This window comes from Glossina fuscipes, unplaced genomic scaffold (genome assembly GCF_014805625.2).
Source record: "Glossina fuscipes isolate IAEA_lab_2018 unplaced genomic scaffold, Yale_Gfus_2 61, whole genome shotgun sequence".
Taxonomy (NCBI): domain Eukaryota; kingdom Metazoa; phylum Arthropoda; class Insecta; order Diptera; family Glossinidae; genus Glossina; species Glossina fuscipes.
In genome coordinates, this window is record NW_023998433.1 from 3902782 (window position 1) to 3917976 (window position 15195).

The following is a 15195-nucleotide window of genomic DNA, read 5'->3' on the forward strand; positions in this document are numbered from 1 at the left end:
GCATATATATTAAATAAGGTTCCACAAAATATATATGAATGCATATTTTCATCTACCAATTTTTTGAATCACTTGTTGCAAAAAAAACAAAAATTTAACTGAACAAAGCAAAATCAAATTTAAGAAAAAATTATTAAAAATAAATTTGTTGTTTAAAAACATAATTGTATATAAGACTTATTATTTATTTAACCTACCCACACTTATATGCTTCTTTAATGTGTGGTTATAATGGCAATTTTGAATAAAATAAATAACGAAATGACATGGTGTTCAGAAAAAAAGCTTAGGAAAGGCTTAGTTCATTAATTAAAAATCATTCTGAGTTACGCTGATTGGTGTAGTACTTCTAAAATACGCGTAATGCGCGTAGCTAATATGAGAATATGAGTAAAGTGAAGAGTAATGTAAATTCTGTAATTTCTGTTCTCAGAGATAATCATTCTAATCGCTTGCATACAAATGACAACATTTATTAAATGCTTGTGAGACTCATTTAGATATTATTATTATTATTATTATTATTATTATTATAAACTTAGCCAGAGAATAAATTCTATGACTAAAGTCTTAAAAGCACTAGCATCTAAGGTCTTCGGCTTTATTAAAAACTCTACCGCACTTGGGATTTGAACCCACGACCATTGAGTTGCTAGTCGAGACTCTTGCCTACTCGGCCACTCAGGCGGCTGTCATTTAGGTAAAAAGTGACTCATAAAATAATCAGAAATGTTTCCATGATATGTTCTATGTGTAGATAATAGAAGTTATTTAGCTATGTTTGTTTGCTATCCGCCGGTCTACATAATAATTATTGCCTTGAAAATTAATAATTCCTTCCATTCGTCAGATTCAAATGTATATTCTCCATTTTTTCAAGTAAGTACTTATTTTTCTTAGATTACGACCATGAAACTGCTTAAATCGTTATACTGTTACTATATTCTTTCTTTATTACAATCTATGCATTATGTTCATAAATCAGTTCAATCAGTTTGAGAATTCGCCGCAATTTTAATAAAAAAAAAAAGAAAAGAATGTTAACAAAACAGTCTTGCCTAATTATACATTGTCGGTCAATCGATCTTATGAGCACGTATACATGTATATAAATATAATAATGATAAAATTGTAGCTTCTTGAAGACAAGTGTTTCCTGCAGCATGTTTATAGAGAATCGATAAATATGCCGATCTGTTGAAGGATCCAATGCATGCAAATTGAACCAAGGGCAGTAGCAATAAATTGGAAAACTTTAAGATGTGCCATGTATGTGACAGTATAGAGTGTGGGATTAAGCATCTTTCTTTCTCTCTTCTCTCTGGCTTATCTTCTTCTTTGTCTCATTTTCGTAAACCGAAAAAAGGCATTAATGATTATAAAAAATTTGAGATCTTAAAAAATTGTTATACTCTCTTATGAGAGTTTTTATTCTTTCTTCTCGCACAAATAATTTCGTCGAAAGCTCCAAGTGTGTTTATATCGAGAATATACAAAACTGTACAAAATTGGACAGTTAGTTAGTTTAAACGTGAGAGCCTTTATGAGTAGTTGTCAAAGCAGTAAAGAATTGGCTTTCTGCGCTATTGTTATAACATAAGTGAGTCTAGGTTTTTTATTTAATTTTTTTAAATAATCTGTAAAAATAATCTAGAGAGGAAAAATGTCAATAGAGTGGAAGAAGGTGGCTGAAAAAAAACAAAAAGCAAAACAATAACAGCGAAACAATCCGGACTTAAAGCACCCTCGTTGCGTGTTCATACTATTTTAAGTGGTTTTGCGCATACCTGCGTATGTATTGAATGTCAATGCGTTGAAGTTTTATAAGCGGAACATTTCAATGCATTTATTTCGGGAAGTTAAAATACTTAAAATGCAACAGAGCTCTTAGTCGTAAACATTGCTATCAAGACCCTGTAAAACCAGTTGAATGTGAATTACGTGAGCTAAGCGCGTATATATATTTATATATCTACAAACAAGTTTTATTTACTTATGAATAACGTTGCATAGCGTACACATAACTAAGAGATCGTTTGTCTGTTCGATGCTTATGTATTATATGTTCATATAGATATGAGATGAGCGACGAACGACTATATAGATTATTAACTATTCATACATTTCCGCTTTTCTGATAGATTAAATAATAATAAAAAAAAAAAAACAGAAAAATTTATTTCAAAACTTCCGCTAAACACAAAAAATCAAAGCAACAAATAACATAGTTTTAAAAACCAGTCTAGTTTCTTTTCTTCAAAGTTAATGATATTAACGATTTTGAAAAAGAATTTTTGCTTTTCCAATAATTATCGCATTACATTGAAAAAAAGTTTACTCAAATCGTGTTAGTTTATGGAAACTACTAAATGTTTTCCTTTTCAATCATTTCTATATATATATACATATAACAGCTTTGTCTGCCTCTTATATAGTCGGATAGGCAAATGATTGGAAATTTATATAAGTTCGTATGTAATAAAATAAAACAAAAAAGAAGATTATAAAGCAGAAAAATAGCAACAAATTCAAATGCAATTTTATTTATTGTTTAGAAAATTTTGCAAATGTGATTGTATTGAATATGTGTGTGATATCAGTTTGCTTTGAGCTCAAACAATATTATTATATTGGGCTGCAAAACCAGTTATTAAGCCTTTTGTGTATAATTTTTCTAACGTTATTGAATACATTAGCTGAAGATAATGCGAAGATATCATAAACCTTTTGGTTATTGCAAGTTTGTACAATACATGGACTGCATGAATCTGTTAAAACCAAAAAAGAGTTAATTAAATAACTATTTGAATGGAAAGTTTATTTGCTGATAATAAAGCGTGGCTATAGTAAAATCATTGCTGTTTTTTTAATAATGAACGTATGCAGCCTTACTGACAATAAGATGGTAAGGTGGACGATTTGTCAATTGCACTGTGCTTATTGCACGTGTTCTCGATGTTTTAGAAACATTTTAGGAAAGCAAAAAGTAAACTTGACTTATAACCTTCCTAGCAGGGTTTTTAAACCTAACTTGACGAGAACAAAAGAAAAAGTACCAAGGCACTCATCCACTTTTAATTCAAAAGTTTTCGATCACAAACTCTTGATTTCCCTAGAGAACAGGCAATCGATCAAATCCATAGATAGAACAGGAAAATGTGCATATACTTACGAATTTCTTAATAGTATGGAAACAATGAAATAAAACAAAAAATTTCTTCAGATAAATAGAGCGGTAAAAGACGAATGAAGTGGAAAGAAAAAATAGTAGTGGTTTGTAGCAAGAAATTTTTTATGATAAATGAATTATCTATCGGATTTGGTTTCTTAAGACTTAAAGTCATCGTAACATTATAAAAAAAATTGTTTTTATACCCTACACAACTTGTAGCATCTATGTAACACCCAGCTTTATTTGAGGTAGTCCTATTTTTTATTATACTGTAGCTTTATTCTATTTTATTCACAGTAGCTTTCTGATTCGATGAAGAGTCACTTTCTGATTTTTATGAAATTTGGCACTTTCACGTGTTTGGAGTCGAGAACGAACGCTATTGAAAATGATTCGGATCGGTCAAATTTTCGATCATTCGTCATCTTATTTTGGTGAGTTGTTATAAGAAAAGCAACTAAGATCATTACAGTCGGGCGCATACCGGAAGATGCCGAAAATATAACATGACGTAATCAAAATTTAGCATATTTAATTTACTTCGCAAAAATTTCATTATTTTTCAGTTTCCGTCATAAAAAAGTAGAAATTAGACTTTTTCCGCAAGTACGGGTATACTTTTTATGACAACGCTTATATATGTTTGGGTTTAAAAAATAGACCTATGTGAGCTAAATTCCATATAGTTAATTTTATTGCACAATCACTACTGTGGATTAATTTTCATAATGTTAAATAAAAAAGTATTAACAATTAAACCTTTTTATGAAGCGCTTACTATTCATGAGATATGTTATATAAACTGGGATCATAGCAATAGAGTCATGTGGTTGAAGTTTGGTTCACTTAATTTTTATGTCAAATTACTTTATTAATTTATTTATACATTAACAATTAGTCCTTTCGGGGCAAATAAGGGTTTTGCCCTTCGGCAAATCCTAGAACGCGCTGGTATCCACTATATAGGCCTACGTGCTCGAAATTTGGCAAGGTTGGTTTTTTGGGCAATTTATTATTGTTAACCAATTTTCACCATGCAGTATTGTAAATTAGACCTTCCTATCATATAATGATCCAGTTTTCATAGAAGCGGTTATTTGAGAGGGGGTTTAAAAATTTTCCCAGCCGATCCAATCTTTTCACATCAATTTAGAATGCAAAAAAAACTATTACTCAACGACGTTTGTCAAGAAAATTTGAAAATTGCAAGTTTTCCTTACAACGACAAAATATGGGCAGTGCAATAGGGATCGTCCTCCTTTCTCAATAACTGCGATCTGTAGCTTGAACATAATTATATATGGACAGACATCAGATGGACGTTATAATAAATGGTGGGCCTATATTAAGCCCTTCTGAGTCTTACCTACCGTCCGCACAAATTTAATATACCCTGTAACACAAGTGGTGTAGGTGCACATATCTATGAACTTTGATATTTGCTTATAACACAAGCCCATTTTTATATATACATTTACTTCGCATTCGTGGCATCTCAATCTACCAATCGTTAGCTCTGGTATGTCCTTATGTCCGATTGTGTCCAAATTTTCCATTCATTTTGCGTTTCGATGGCAATACAGCGTGGTATAGTTAATGTTTCTTTATATTTATTATTGTTATCATTATTAATTTAGAAAAAGTAATAAATTCTAAGACTAAAATCTTAAAGCATTAGCATCTAAGGCTATCGGCTTTATTAAAAAGTCTACCCACGATCGTTGAGTTGTTAGTCGAGATCCTTTGCCTGCTCGGGCCCTCATGCGGGTTTCTTTATAATTAAAATAATTCTTGTCATGGGTATTAAATAAAATGGTTTAAAGAGTAGAATGCAGCAAATTAAAGGAATAAGAACGTTTGTAATCGGCTGAAGAGTGAAAAATTATAATAAATATATACCAATCAAAATAACTTTTTGATTTAATGAAATAAAACGTGTTGAGAATGCATTTTTTTCATATTCACCTTCATGTGATTATGCATAAAATCGTATGGCATATAAAACAATCGAAGTTCTTACACATTGAAATCTTAACACTGGAATTATCGATGTCTTGAATATACCTGTTTCTACCAATTAGCCATTTTGATCTACAGTCCATTGTTTTTGATCTATGCGCATACCGGAATCACAATAAATAAGAAGCTTAAACAATTTCGAAAAAAGCCGACATAATATACGTCAGAATTACCTGTACGTTCGTTTCAAAAATTGTTCGGATCAGTTTACTAACACATAAATAAGTAGCCGACTAAATAAAAATCTCGACTACGAAGTCTGCGTTCGTGGGTTTAAATCTCAATGCGGTCGAATTAACTTTGGTCGTAATTATAATGAGAGCTCAGTCGGTAAAGGTAAAAACACTTACCGATTGTACACACAACAACTAGGGTACTCCCTCAGTTCTTTGTATTTACCACTGTCACCGTATTAGACGAATAGGAGATATCGATTGAGTGATCAGTCATATAACAAAAAAAGAAACAAAAGAAAAAACTTATACATATGTACATAAAGGATTTCTAAGTTAAATACAAGACCGCTCATTATTTAGGAACTTTACTGTTTTATGTAACTTGAAATTTGAAACATGAAGAATGTGTAATTGTCCCATTCGATAGTTGTAGCGTTAAACGCGTTTCAAGCTTTTGTGTATAGTTAGTATAAAACACTGTACAAAATATATATTTTTGTAAATCGATTTTTTTTGGAAACCGATTTTTTAATGTAAGTAAATAACAACATTACAGTTGTATACTATATATAAATTGTAGCTCAATTAATTAATGAATATCTGCACCGCTGCGTTGAATGTAATTAATCAACTATACCCGTCGTCTACTACTCAGAATTACATCTTGCTACCATATAAGAACTGAGCAGAATTCATCATGTCATAAAATACAAAAAGTTAAATCTTGCCGCCCATTTAAAAATTCATATTTCAAGGAATCTTTGCGAAGCAAATTTGAATGAAAATTAGACATTGCATAAGCGTTGATTTGTTCTAGCAAGTTTCATATGGGAGGGACGTTTGCCCTTGGGCAAGAGCAAATCAATGTACCAAATTTCATTCAATGAAATCAGTTGATAATTATAATTTATAAGTTTATAATTAAGTTGAGCATAACCTTAGATAGATAGATGTTAGACGCGCAGACACAAATTAACAGACATGGTTAAATCGGTCCAGAAAATGATTACGAACCGACAGGTGTAATAAAAGATTTTCTAATTATCTCTCAACAGTTTGTGGATATTGCGTACATACGCATACAAACTTAACGTATACTTGCTTCAAGTGTCGAAGAACATAAGAATAGTTAAAAATGAAGAAAATACAAAATTAATAAGTTTATTAAGAAGATTGCTAATAGCAAAAATAAACAAGGGAAACTCGCTGATCAAATGAAAAGCAGTAAGTTTATCGATATCAATCAAAAACTCTAAAGACTTATGTACATTTGAATTTGTTTTTAAACCGTTGAATTGATTTTTTATTTGTTCGATTGGTTTTACGCAATTTGTTTTACGCATTTTTTTATGCGGTGCATGAATATGTATACAGCTAAAGAAAGATGGAAAGAGAGAGCGTGGGAGACAGGGGAAGAATATGTGCTTTTTAGGCAATGACGAGTCGTATTGAATTATACGCATTCTGAAAATATCTCCGCTTTCAAAATGAGAATTAAGTTTTATTTTATTTGAAATGCACTTTCTCGCTATTCCGTACAGCTTGGACATATTTTCGAAGGAAGACTCTTTTTACACATCACACATCACATCTCCACAGCATAAAATAATATTTCTTTAATATGTTGTAAAAAACCATTTCTATACGTAATTACTTTTTTGCTAATTGTTAATAAGGAAACGAAGATTTATTAAAATTTATCTAGCAAGAATCAATTAACATAAGCATTGTTCATTAATTAGCTGGATTCCATATATAGAAGGATAGAACTACAATTGGATGCGAAACCTTAATGCGTCTAATAATGCAATATTCTGGCATGTAGATCGCTGGGTAGTCAAAAGAGTTTGTGACTTTGTTTTCTACTTTCTTTTTTAAGGCTATTCGAAGGAACATCACAGTGACGTCCTAAATCACAAAAGGCTTTTATAAAGAATTGTCAAGTAGATTTTGTGATTCTTTCGTATTTTGAGGCATAATCATAAAGTTTGGAACTTGAAAGAAAATAACAAATTTGTAACCATCTATTGAGTAAATAGATAATGTTTTTATTATAGCACAGCACAGCATTGTCTAGAAAGGCAGGAACAAATACAAACGTTATGATCGACGCGACGCACCACTGAATACTTTACACCACTTGATTATTAATATATATATTTATATATATGTACATTATTTTTCAAAATAAGGCATTATACGCAAAGAGAAAAAAGTTTCAAACCGATCGATTCAATAGCGCTTTTCTATGGTTCGCCTGTACTTATTGCACTGTACGCACTGTTCGCTGGTGCACTATATTATATGCCAATGGTCCAAAATGTGAACTTACATGAAGCAAATTTATCAATGCTTCATCTATTTTTGTCACAAAGCAAATAGGTACAATAAAGGGCGAGTCTGTCGCAACTCTTTCTGGATGTTACATATATCAACACACATAATGTACCTTATGCGACAAATAGCCCTTCATTGAAAGCCTTTTTTCGTCAACGCTTATCTGTTTTTCCTACTGCTAATCCAACCCGTTCGTGTCTTTTTATCCAGTGGAAGTTAAAATGAACTAACGCTAATCAGGCAATTGGCCATGGTAGCCAATTTTGATTGCCTACTGCAAAGTTGAAAAGTAATAGTTATGTAATTGATGATATGCTTTGTTCTTCGGTGCATCTAGCGAAGCTATGTTCAACAAAAACATGAGCAAAATCAACAAGTTATTGTACAATTGATTTATGAATCTAATTATTTTTTACGTAGAGTAAATTTGAAAGCTTAAATTAATTTTTATAAAAGCCAAGTTTTGCTTGATATAATTACACATATATACATATAATTACGCATACATACATAACACGAGCTTCTATATTTGGTTTATAGTAGTGCAATAATCATGATGATGTCGATGATGATGATGTGAGATTTAGACCTTCATTTCATGCCCACATCGTGTACACACATCTCATAAGCGCATAAGCGTGTTAAACAGCAATAACAAGAGAAACATTCGAAATACCAACTGGTAATAACAGCCTTTACAAAATACATGGAATTTCAAGAAGAGTCTCCTGCTATATATTCAGTTCCTTCTTTTGCTAAGTATACATGAAAATAATAATTAAATCGGATTGTGATGATCGTTTTTCATTCATCATTTACATACTATATGTTCTGAATTTAATTGTTAAAAAATTAATTATTAATTATTGGCAAAACTTCTAATTAATATAAAAAATTAATTTAATTGTGCTATTTTTTTATTTTTACCATTTTTTTACTACGTAATTTTATAGCCCTACGATTTGATATATGAAATATGTTATAGTTGTTCAAGTGGTATAAAAAACGTTTACCGAAGTGCATACGTTACGCATAATGCCCCGTAAACTTCTTAAGTTTCTTATTATCTTCGATAACACGTCCTTACTGTATTTTCCTGGTCAATTTTTGTCGGGCCGTGTACTATTGGAATTGCAAGATGATACACCAGCGTTGGGCTTACATTTTCATGTGGTTGGTGAGGGTGTAGTGCGAGCCGGATCAGCACGACAAGAACGAGGCACTTACGACAAAGAGAATTACATTGATTTTCGAATGCGTCTATTAGGAGATGTGGATCAGGGTCCTTCGGTGCTGTCACCTGGTATACATAGCTTTCCTTTTAAATTGGGCCTACCGATGGGATTGCCATCAACATTTTTAGGGCGTTATGGCTGGATACAATACTACTGTAAAGCTGCTCTAAGAGAACCGAACGGCTTAATACATAAAAATCATCAGGTTTTCATTGTTATGAATCCGATTGACTTAAACATGGAAAAACCTGTACTGGCAGTAAGTCCTTTAATTGTTACAACGTGCATTTAATTTTGTATTCATCATCAAAAACAATTTCAGCAACCATTTGCTTGTGAGGTAGAGCATAAAATGGGCGTGGCCTGTGTTGGCGGCGGTCTAGTTAAATGTCGTGTAGCTTTAGATCGCGGAGGTTACGTCCCCGGCGAAAGCGTTGTGGTTACTGCTTTTATATCCAATCATAGTAACGTCACAATTAAACGCACAAAAGCATCATTAACTGAGGTTTGTTGAATTTCTGAAAGATTTTGTATTAAACTTGGTGGTGTACGCTATTTCAGACGATTGAATATTTGGCACGTGGTAAAGTAGTACAAACTGAAAAACGAGCGTTAGCTGTCTTGGTGCGTGCCAAAATACGTCCCGGCGGCAAAGATGAGTGGCAAAATGATAGTCTCTATGTACCGCCTTTGCCTCCCACCAATTTGCATGGCTGCCACTTAATAAAGATCTCTTATGATGTTTTCTTTGTAATTGAACCCAAGTCATTGGAAAAAGAAATTAAACTGCAATTACCCATAGTGTTGGGCACGTATCCATTCCGCAGCACCGGCAATGATATTACCAATACATGGCCAGATTCGGTACTTAAACCTGATACACATTATCCATCAACATTGCCAATTTTTCGTCCATGGCTGCATGAGAAACCGGAATCGAATTAATGCACAATACACTTATATGTATCTTTTTTGGGGCCTCACAATGAACGAAAGTGACTTAAATAAGTAAATCAAGTTGACGTTTATTATTAAATAATTTTAATGCCTATTTAAAGAAAGAGAAAATAGTTTCTTCCCCCACCAATAATGTTTGATATAGAAATGTTAACATTTTGCTATGGGCAGTGCCCACGCGGTATTTGCAATAAGCTTTTTTTTTTTAAATAAGGCAGTAATAATAAAAATGCAAGCCAAGCCATACCACATATTGTTGAAACTAGATTTTACGTTTACAATTTCTAATGAATTTTAATAAATAAAAAATGAAAAAGAAATGTATAAAGCGCATACGCATATGGTACTCAAGCGACGTATTATTTAAATTTTTATTGGACTTTTGTGAGCTATTTTATATCAAAAACATAATGCATGAAATGATCACAATTAATAATGCTTCCTAGGTGAAGTGCTTTAATAAATTTGAGAATTTCCAGTGTAACTCATGAAGGAATTCATCGATTTGCAAGCGAGGTCCCCTATGCTAGGTGGCGCGACGATTCGTATTGCCGGTCCTTTGAATAACACAACCTTTAAATGAATTTAAACGCACGTCAATTTCACCTTCTTCGAGCTATTCGAAAAACAATAAAAAATAAACAAAAAGAAAACGAAATTTTTATTTTTCATTAAAAAACTTCTTTGCTTTCGATTATCTCATTACGGAACCTCATCGAAGGCGTAGATATCTTGATAACAAGAAAATGATATACAACGTCTAACGCATGCCTTGCGCTCGGCACCATCTAAACTTTCACAATTGGTATGATGTTCACAGTTTACTTCAAATTCATGATAAGTTATTTCCTATTAGAAGCAAAAAATCGAACACCTTTTTCGTAGCATAAACAAACAAAAATCAATAGATTTGCTTTACATTTTTGCTGGTCTCTTTGTAGGCGTATTCGGGAAAATGAAATGTGGCCGGTTTGGGTAAAAGTTTACCATCTAAACTCTTTTCTTGCATGGTAGAAGCACACCAAATGCATTTTGCATTTAAATATGTTGAAAAGTATAGAAAGCTAATAACTTTGTACGACAGCATAACGTTTTTTAAGGTTATTGTCTTTTCATACAAATTGTTAACTGTTATGTCAAAGAGCCTTAATAAGGGATGTCTTAACGGCAATCGCTAATCAGCTGTACACAAACTGTGTGACGTGCAGGTCTTAATATTTTATTTTTATTTCTTTTGGATATTGATTTTAGATGAACTAAGCCAAAATGGTTTATATATATTCACGTTATAAATAATTACTTAACTCGACGATTATTTGCAGCATATATATTTCTAAATATTAAGAAAACACGCTGGGGCCTTTATGTAAGTAAGCCAACAAGTTGAGTGTATTAGAAGCCTGTAAAGGTCTAGATAAATAGTGATGTAAAATTAAAGTTGCATTCTTTGGCTGAAATAAGACTAATTTGGGAGAGCCACCTAAAAATTGAGATAAAAAGTTATCGTAAATTAAAAAAACAAATTTGCCTTTTTAACAAAAAAAATTAAATACCCAAGATGATAATTTTGTTTTTGCTTTAAGGAGACACTCCCTTGTTAAGAAATCTGTGATATTTAAAAATGAGGTGCTCAGCAGTATGTCTACACAAATATTACATTCCATTCATTTATTTATTTATAGTTATTAGTTACGTTTAGATAATCAAGTAATCTAGGGTACAGAAGAGCAAAAAAAATTTTTTTCGCTTGGTCTACGCTCGAAACTTTCTCCTTCTGCTCACATTGAAAATATTACCAAACAATGTTTCCAATTAACTAATGACCTGAAATCCAATTATGGTATTCCATGGGTTTCTGACCCTTTTTGTGGAATTAAATTATATCTCGTGCTATTAAGGCTAAATATGCACATTTCAAATAACCACCTTCTGAAATTATGCAGAATTCAATGGAAATGTGTTTGCCTTGCTCTTGATCTCACGAAATCTAATCACACACTAAACCGAAAGGTTTCGTTCACTTGCCAATTGTACCTCTAATAAGATTCTATCCAATGAGAGTCATCCGGTTTTTATTTTCATTTATGATGTATCGCCCAATTTTTTTCCTGCTTTTTTGCAATTTTTGTTGCCGAACTCAGTAATTAAGACATTCGAAGAACTATTATACATAACTTTTTCAAAATTTCTTTGGGATCACAGTAATTAAACATTGTTATTCGAATTTGGGTAACGCCAATGGGAAATATTTTTCACCCGCCTTTAATGATGGATCTAAGTCTGACATTGTAGGCAGCGGTCTTTGGTTCGCACATATTGATTCGCAAACATCAATATAGAAGTCTACTTCTCATTGTTTGTTGATGTTTAAGCACACAAGATGCAACGATCATCTGTTCAAAATGAACGTAGTGAGTAGTCATTCATGTCAACGTGCGTGATCATCTTCGATTTGTCTGTTCTAATGTCGCCACTTCTGTTCGCTATTTCACACTTCGTAAATTGTCTATTTACGATCGCAGCCTTTTTGACTTTTTCCATTCACGCAGTTTGGCGCTTATTCTGCTATCTTCTCTTCTTTTTTTTTTGTTTCACATCCAAATTATGAATCTACGTTTTCGCAACTTTCGCAACTTTTCTGTTCTTTCATACGACACTTTCATATGCTTTTAATTCATCACTTTTAACATTATGAAATTCACTTTGCATTGCATTATCTTGTAATTATTTGAAGAACAAGAAAATCTCAGAAGATTTCGCTTCAAACGCTGCGATAATAAAATGAAGTAAAAAAATTACGTGAGCTTCGGGAAATGTAAAAATCATTTCAGTAATGTTGTTCGGTATATGTCTGTGAAAATTTATAATCCGTCAGTTTTACTTATGTTCAAACAAAAAACCTCGTTCACATGAAAACTTTTTTACTCAACTTGAAGATGAAGATTTTCTAATGTAACCGGGTTTTCTTATTAAAGTAAGTCTTAATGTAATCAAAACAGATGTTTTCAAAAACGAAATTGCGTGCACTACCCTGGCAACTCTGCTTCGGGTTACCACGTTTCTCTTTCTCGCTCGTGGAACCAAATAACTGGGCCGGGGGGAGCTTTCTGTTTCGACATCTTATATTATTATATCAGGACATAAAGCAGGCAAATAGCGTCAAATCTTCAATTTATTATAGTGTCAGGTAAGTTGGTTTTCTTTCTTTTTGAATGGAAGTCAGCACATCCATAATGGCCTTCCCTTCCTTGGGGTGTAGGAAAAAAGGTATCACTTCGAAACTAACTGAATTCAACATTTTTCAAAAAAAATTTTAAGCTGAATTCTTCTGATATATCGCCGGAAAAGTTTAAAACAAACATCGCTCCATATGATGATATGTTAAAAAGCATTCTCCAACCTGCTACTACTGATAATCTAGTTGAGGTGAATGAAAATAACTCTACCTTTCCCTCTAATTTGACAACCAAACTCCTTAATTGGTGATGAGTCTATATGAAGATGATATGTGTGACAACTATTATGTATTCATAGGAACATGTCCAGACAAGAATAATCATCGCGTCCCAATGTTTTCTGATTTGGCCTTTTATGAATATTTAAAAAACTTCAATCTGGCAGGTTTAAATAAATAAGTAATATTAATAATCAACTAGAAATTCTAAAGCCAAATTTCTTTTTGTCTCTGCGTCAAAAACGAATAATTCTATTCTTAACAATGATCTACAATCCAAAAACTTGAAGGCGTACATTCCTAGATCTTTCACCGAAAGACTTGCAATTGTGCGTAATATCCCTGTGGCATACGATCTAAATTACATCAAAAAGAATGCAAAGTCCTCTATTCTCATATATTCCGTGACCCGGATCTTCCGCAAATCTCTTAAAGACAACAGAAAATTTGTTCCTATCACTAACGTTAAAGTAGGGTTCAAGGGAAAACAATTCCCAAAAGGATTAATTGCAATTATTGTATTCTCCATATTAATTTCTTCATTCCCACGCTGAGACAATGCTTCAAATTTGGTCATTTGGACTGCAGAAGTATCGCGGTGCTTTAAATGCGGCAACACTTCTGCCTGTACAAATGAATGTAACAGTATCAGTATCGAATGTCTTCGATGTGGCTGTCTTAACCATAACATGCTAAGCAAAATACGTCCATCTAAAAACAAACAGGAACATATCCATCATCATCATAAAAATAGAAAATCTTTCTTTTAAAGAATATCTCCAAAATACTCTCATACCTACTTCGACCCGCTTGACATCGGCGAATATGATAGCAATTCAATTCAAAAAATTATTATTATTATTATTTTAATTTTAGACTAATGAATTGAATTCTTAGACTAAAAAAAGAGATATTGAGCACTAGCAACACAGGCTATCGGCTCTAATTTAACTAAATGGATATTAGATAATAAGCTTAGTAGTATTAATAAAGTAAAATATTGAATTGATATTCTGTTCTGAAGTTGATTGTAGAATGTTCAAAGGGTTAATCGTTCCAAATGCAATACTTCTAGCCAAGGAAAAGTTGAGGCAGTCGCAGGGAATGTGCTTTATAGTAAGAGTTTGCCCACAACAGCAGATTGGGGGAGAAGACTTCTTCAGGATCCATTGGTGAGTTGCAATTGTATGACCAAGGCGAATTCTCGAAAATGTTTGGATCTTGGTTTTCTCAACATTTGTTGGATATAGAGGTGGAGTTAATTGAGGGTTAATGCAAGAGTAGTGTTGATGATGGTATTGTAAATTTCCTTCTGCAATTTTCTCTTTTTCACTTTTCTTCCAATGTATCTTTGAAGATCCAACTTTTCTATGACATCATCCATAATTAGAGGAGCAGAAGCAGCATCCTTTGCCGCTCGATCAGCCTGCTCATTTCCCAATAAACCGATGGGACTTGGTACCTATAACATTTTAATTTTTCCCTCGGGTGTTGTAATTATATTCCTTAATTTGTTGATGGTGCTCCATCTCGAAGTCGAAGGGTTCCGGGTAGCTAGTAATACAGACAAACTGTCGGTAACAATGACGGTTTTGAGTTTGTTTTTATGGGGAAGGTTGGCAGCTTTTCTAATAAAGCAAGTTAGTTCCTCGAGATGACGTACATTTTTTGCTACAAAGAGATCGAGGAAACAGTCATATAACTTGAAGACGCTAAAGGAATCTCTAATGGCAACAAGGCTGTGACGTCTGAAGATTAGATGCTCAGCAGACTCGACAACATTGCAAACTCCACAAACATCACATGGTATAGCGTGAATCATTTTACATACTTAACCATGAGGTT

The 15195-nt window shown here is 32.7% G+C and overlaps 2 protein-coding genes across 11 annotated transcripts; one reads left to right on the plus strand and one right to left on the minus strand.

Moving 5' to 3' along the window:
- The first annotated feature begins 1506 nt into the window (after nt 1–1506).
- On the plus strand, nt 1507–10242 carry LOC119637771 (arrestin domain-containing protein 2). Of its 2 annotated transcripts, XM_038034040.1 has the most exons (4): nt 1507–1600; nt 8658–9198; nt 9262–9444; nt 9501–9884. In XM_038034040.1, the coding sequence occupies exons 2-4, from the start codon at nt 8740–8742 to the stop codon at nt 9882–9884; spliced, it is 1026 nt and encodes a 341-aa protein (XP_037889968.1). In that variant the 5' UTR covers nt 1507–1600; nt 8658–8739. The 2 variants fall into 2 exon arrangements, with proteins under 2 accessions (XP_037889968.1, XP_037889969.1); XM_038034041.1 differs by lacking the exon at nt 1507–1600 and having other exon boundaries at nt 8740–9198; nt 9501–10242.
- Nucleotides 10243–10322: 80 nt separating this feature from the next.
- Nucleotides 10323–12881, minus strand: LOC119637774. Of its 9 annotated transcripts, none has more exons than XM_038034051.1 (4): nt 12696–12881; nt 10816–11306; nt 10608–10745; nt 10323–10512 (listed from the first exon to the last, which is right to left on the minus strand). In XM_038034051.1, exons 2-4 carry the CDS (start codon nt 10981–10983, stop codon nt 10423–10425), a joined length of 396 nt encoding a protein of 131 aa, XP_037889979.1. In that variant the 5' UTR covers nt 10984–11306; nt 12696–12881; the 3' UTR covers nt 10323–10422. The 9 variants fall into 9 exon arrangements, with proteins under 9 accessions (XP_037889979.1, XP_037889977.1, XP_037889976.1 ...); XM_038034049.1 differs by having other exon boundaries at nt 10816–11376; XM_038034048.1 differs by having other exon boundaries at nt 11931–12881.
- Nucleotides 12882–15195: the final 2314 nt, after the last annotated feature.

Coding starts and splice junctions, on each gene's coding strand:
- LOC119637771 (XM_038034040.1), top strand. CDS start 8,740: ATGCCCCGTAAACTTCTTAAGTTTCTTATTATCTTCGATAACACGTCC. Junction 9,199..9,261: donor TGGAAAAACCTGTACTGGCA/GTAAGTCCTTTA, acceptor AAACAATTTCAG/CAACCATTTGCTTGTGAGGT. Junction 9,445..9,500: donor CAAAAGCATCATTAACTGAG/GTTTGTTGAATT, acceptor ACGCTATTTCAG/ACGATTGAATATTTGGCACG.
- LOC119637774 (XM_038034051.1), bottom strand. CDS start 10,983: ATGCTGTCGTACAAAGTTATTAGCTTTCTATACTTTTCAACATATTTA. Junction 10,746..10,815: donor ACAAAGAGACCAGCAAAAAT/GTAAAGCAAATC, acceptor TGCTTCTAATAG/GAAATAACTTATCATGAATT. Junction 10,513..10,607: donor ATATCTACGCCTTCGATGAG/GTTCCGTAATGA, acceptor TTTTTCGAATAG/CTCGAAGAAGGTGAAATTGA.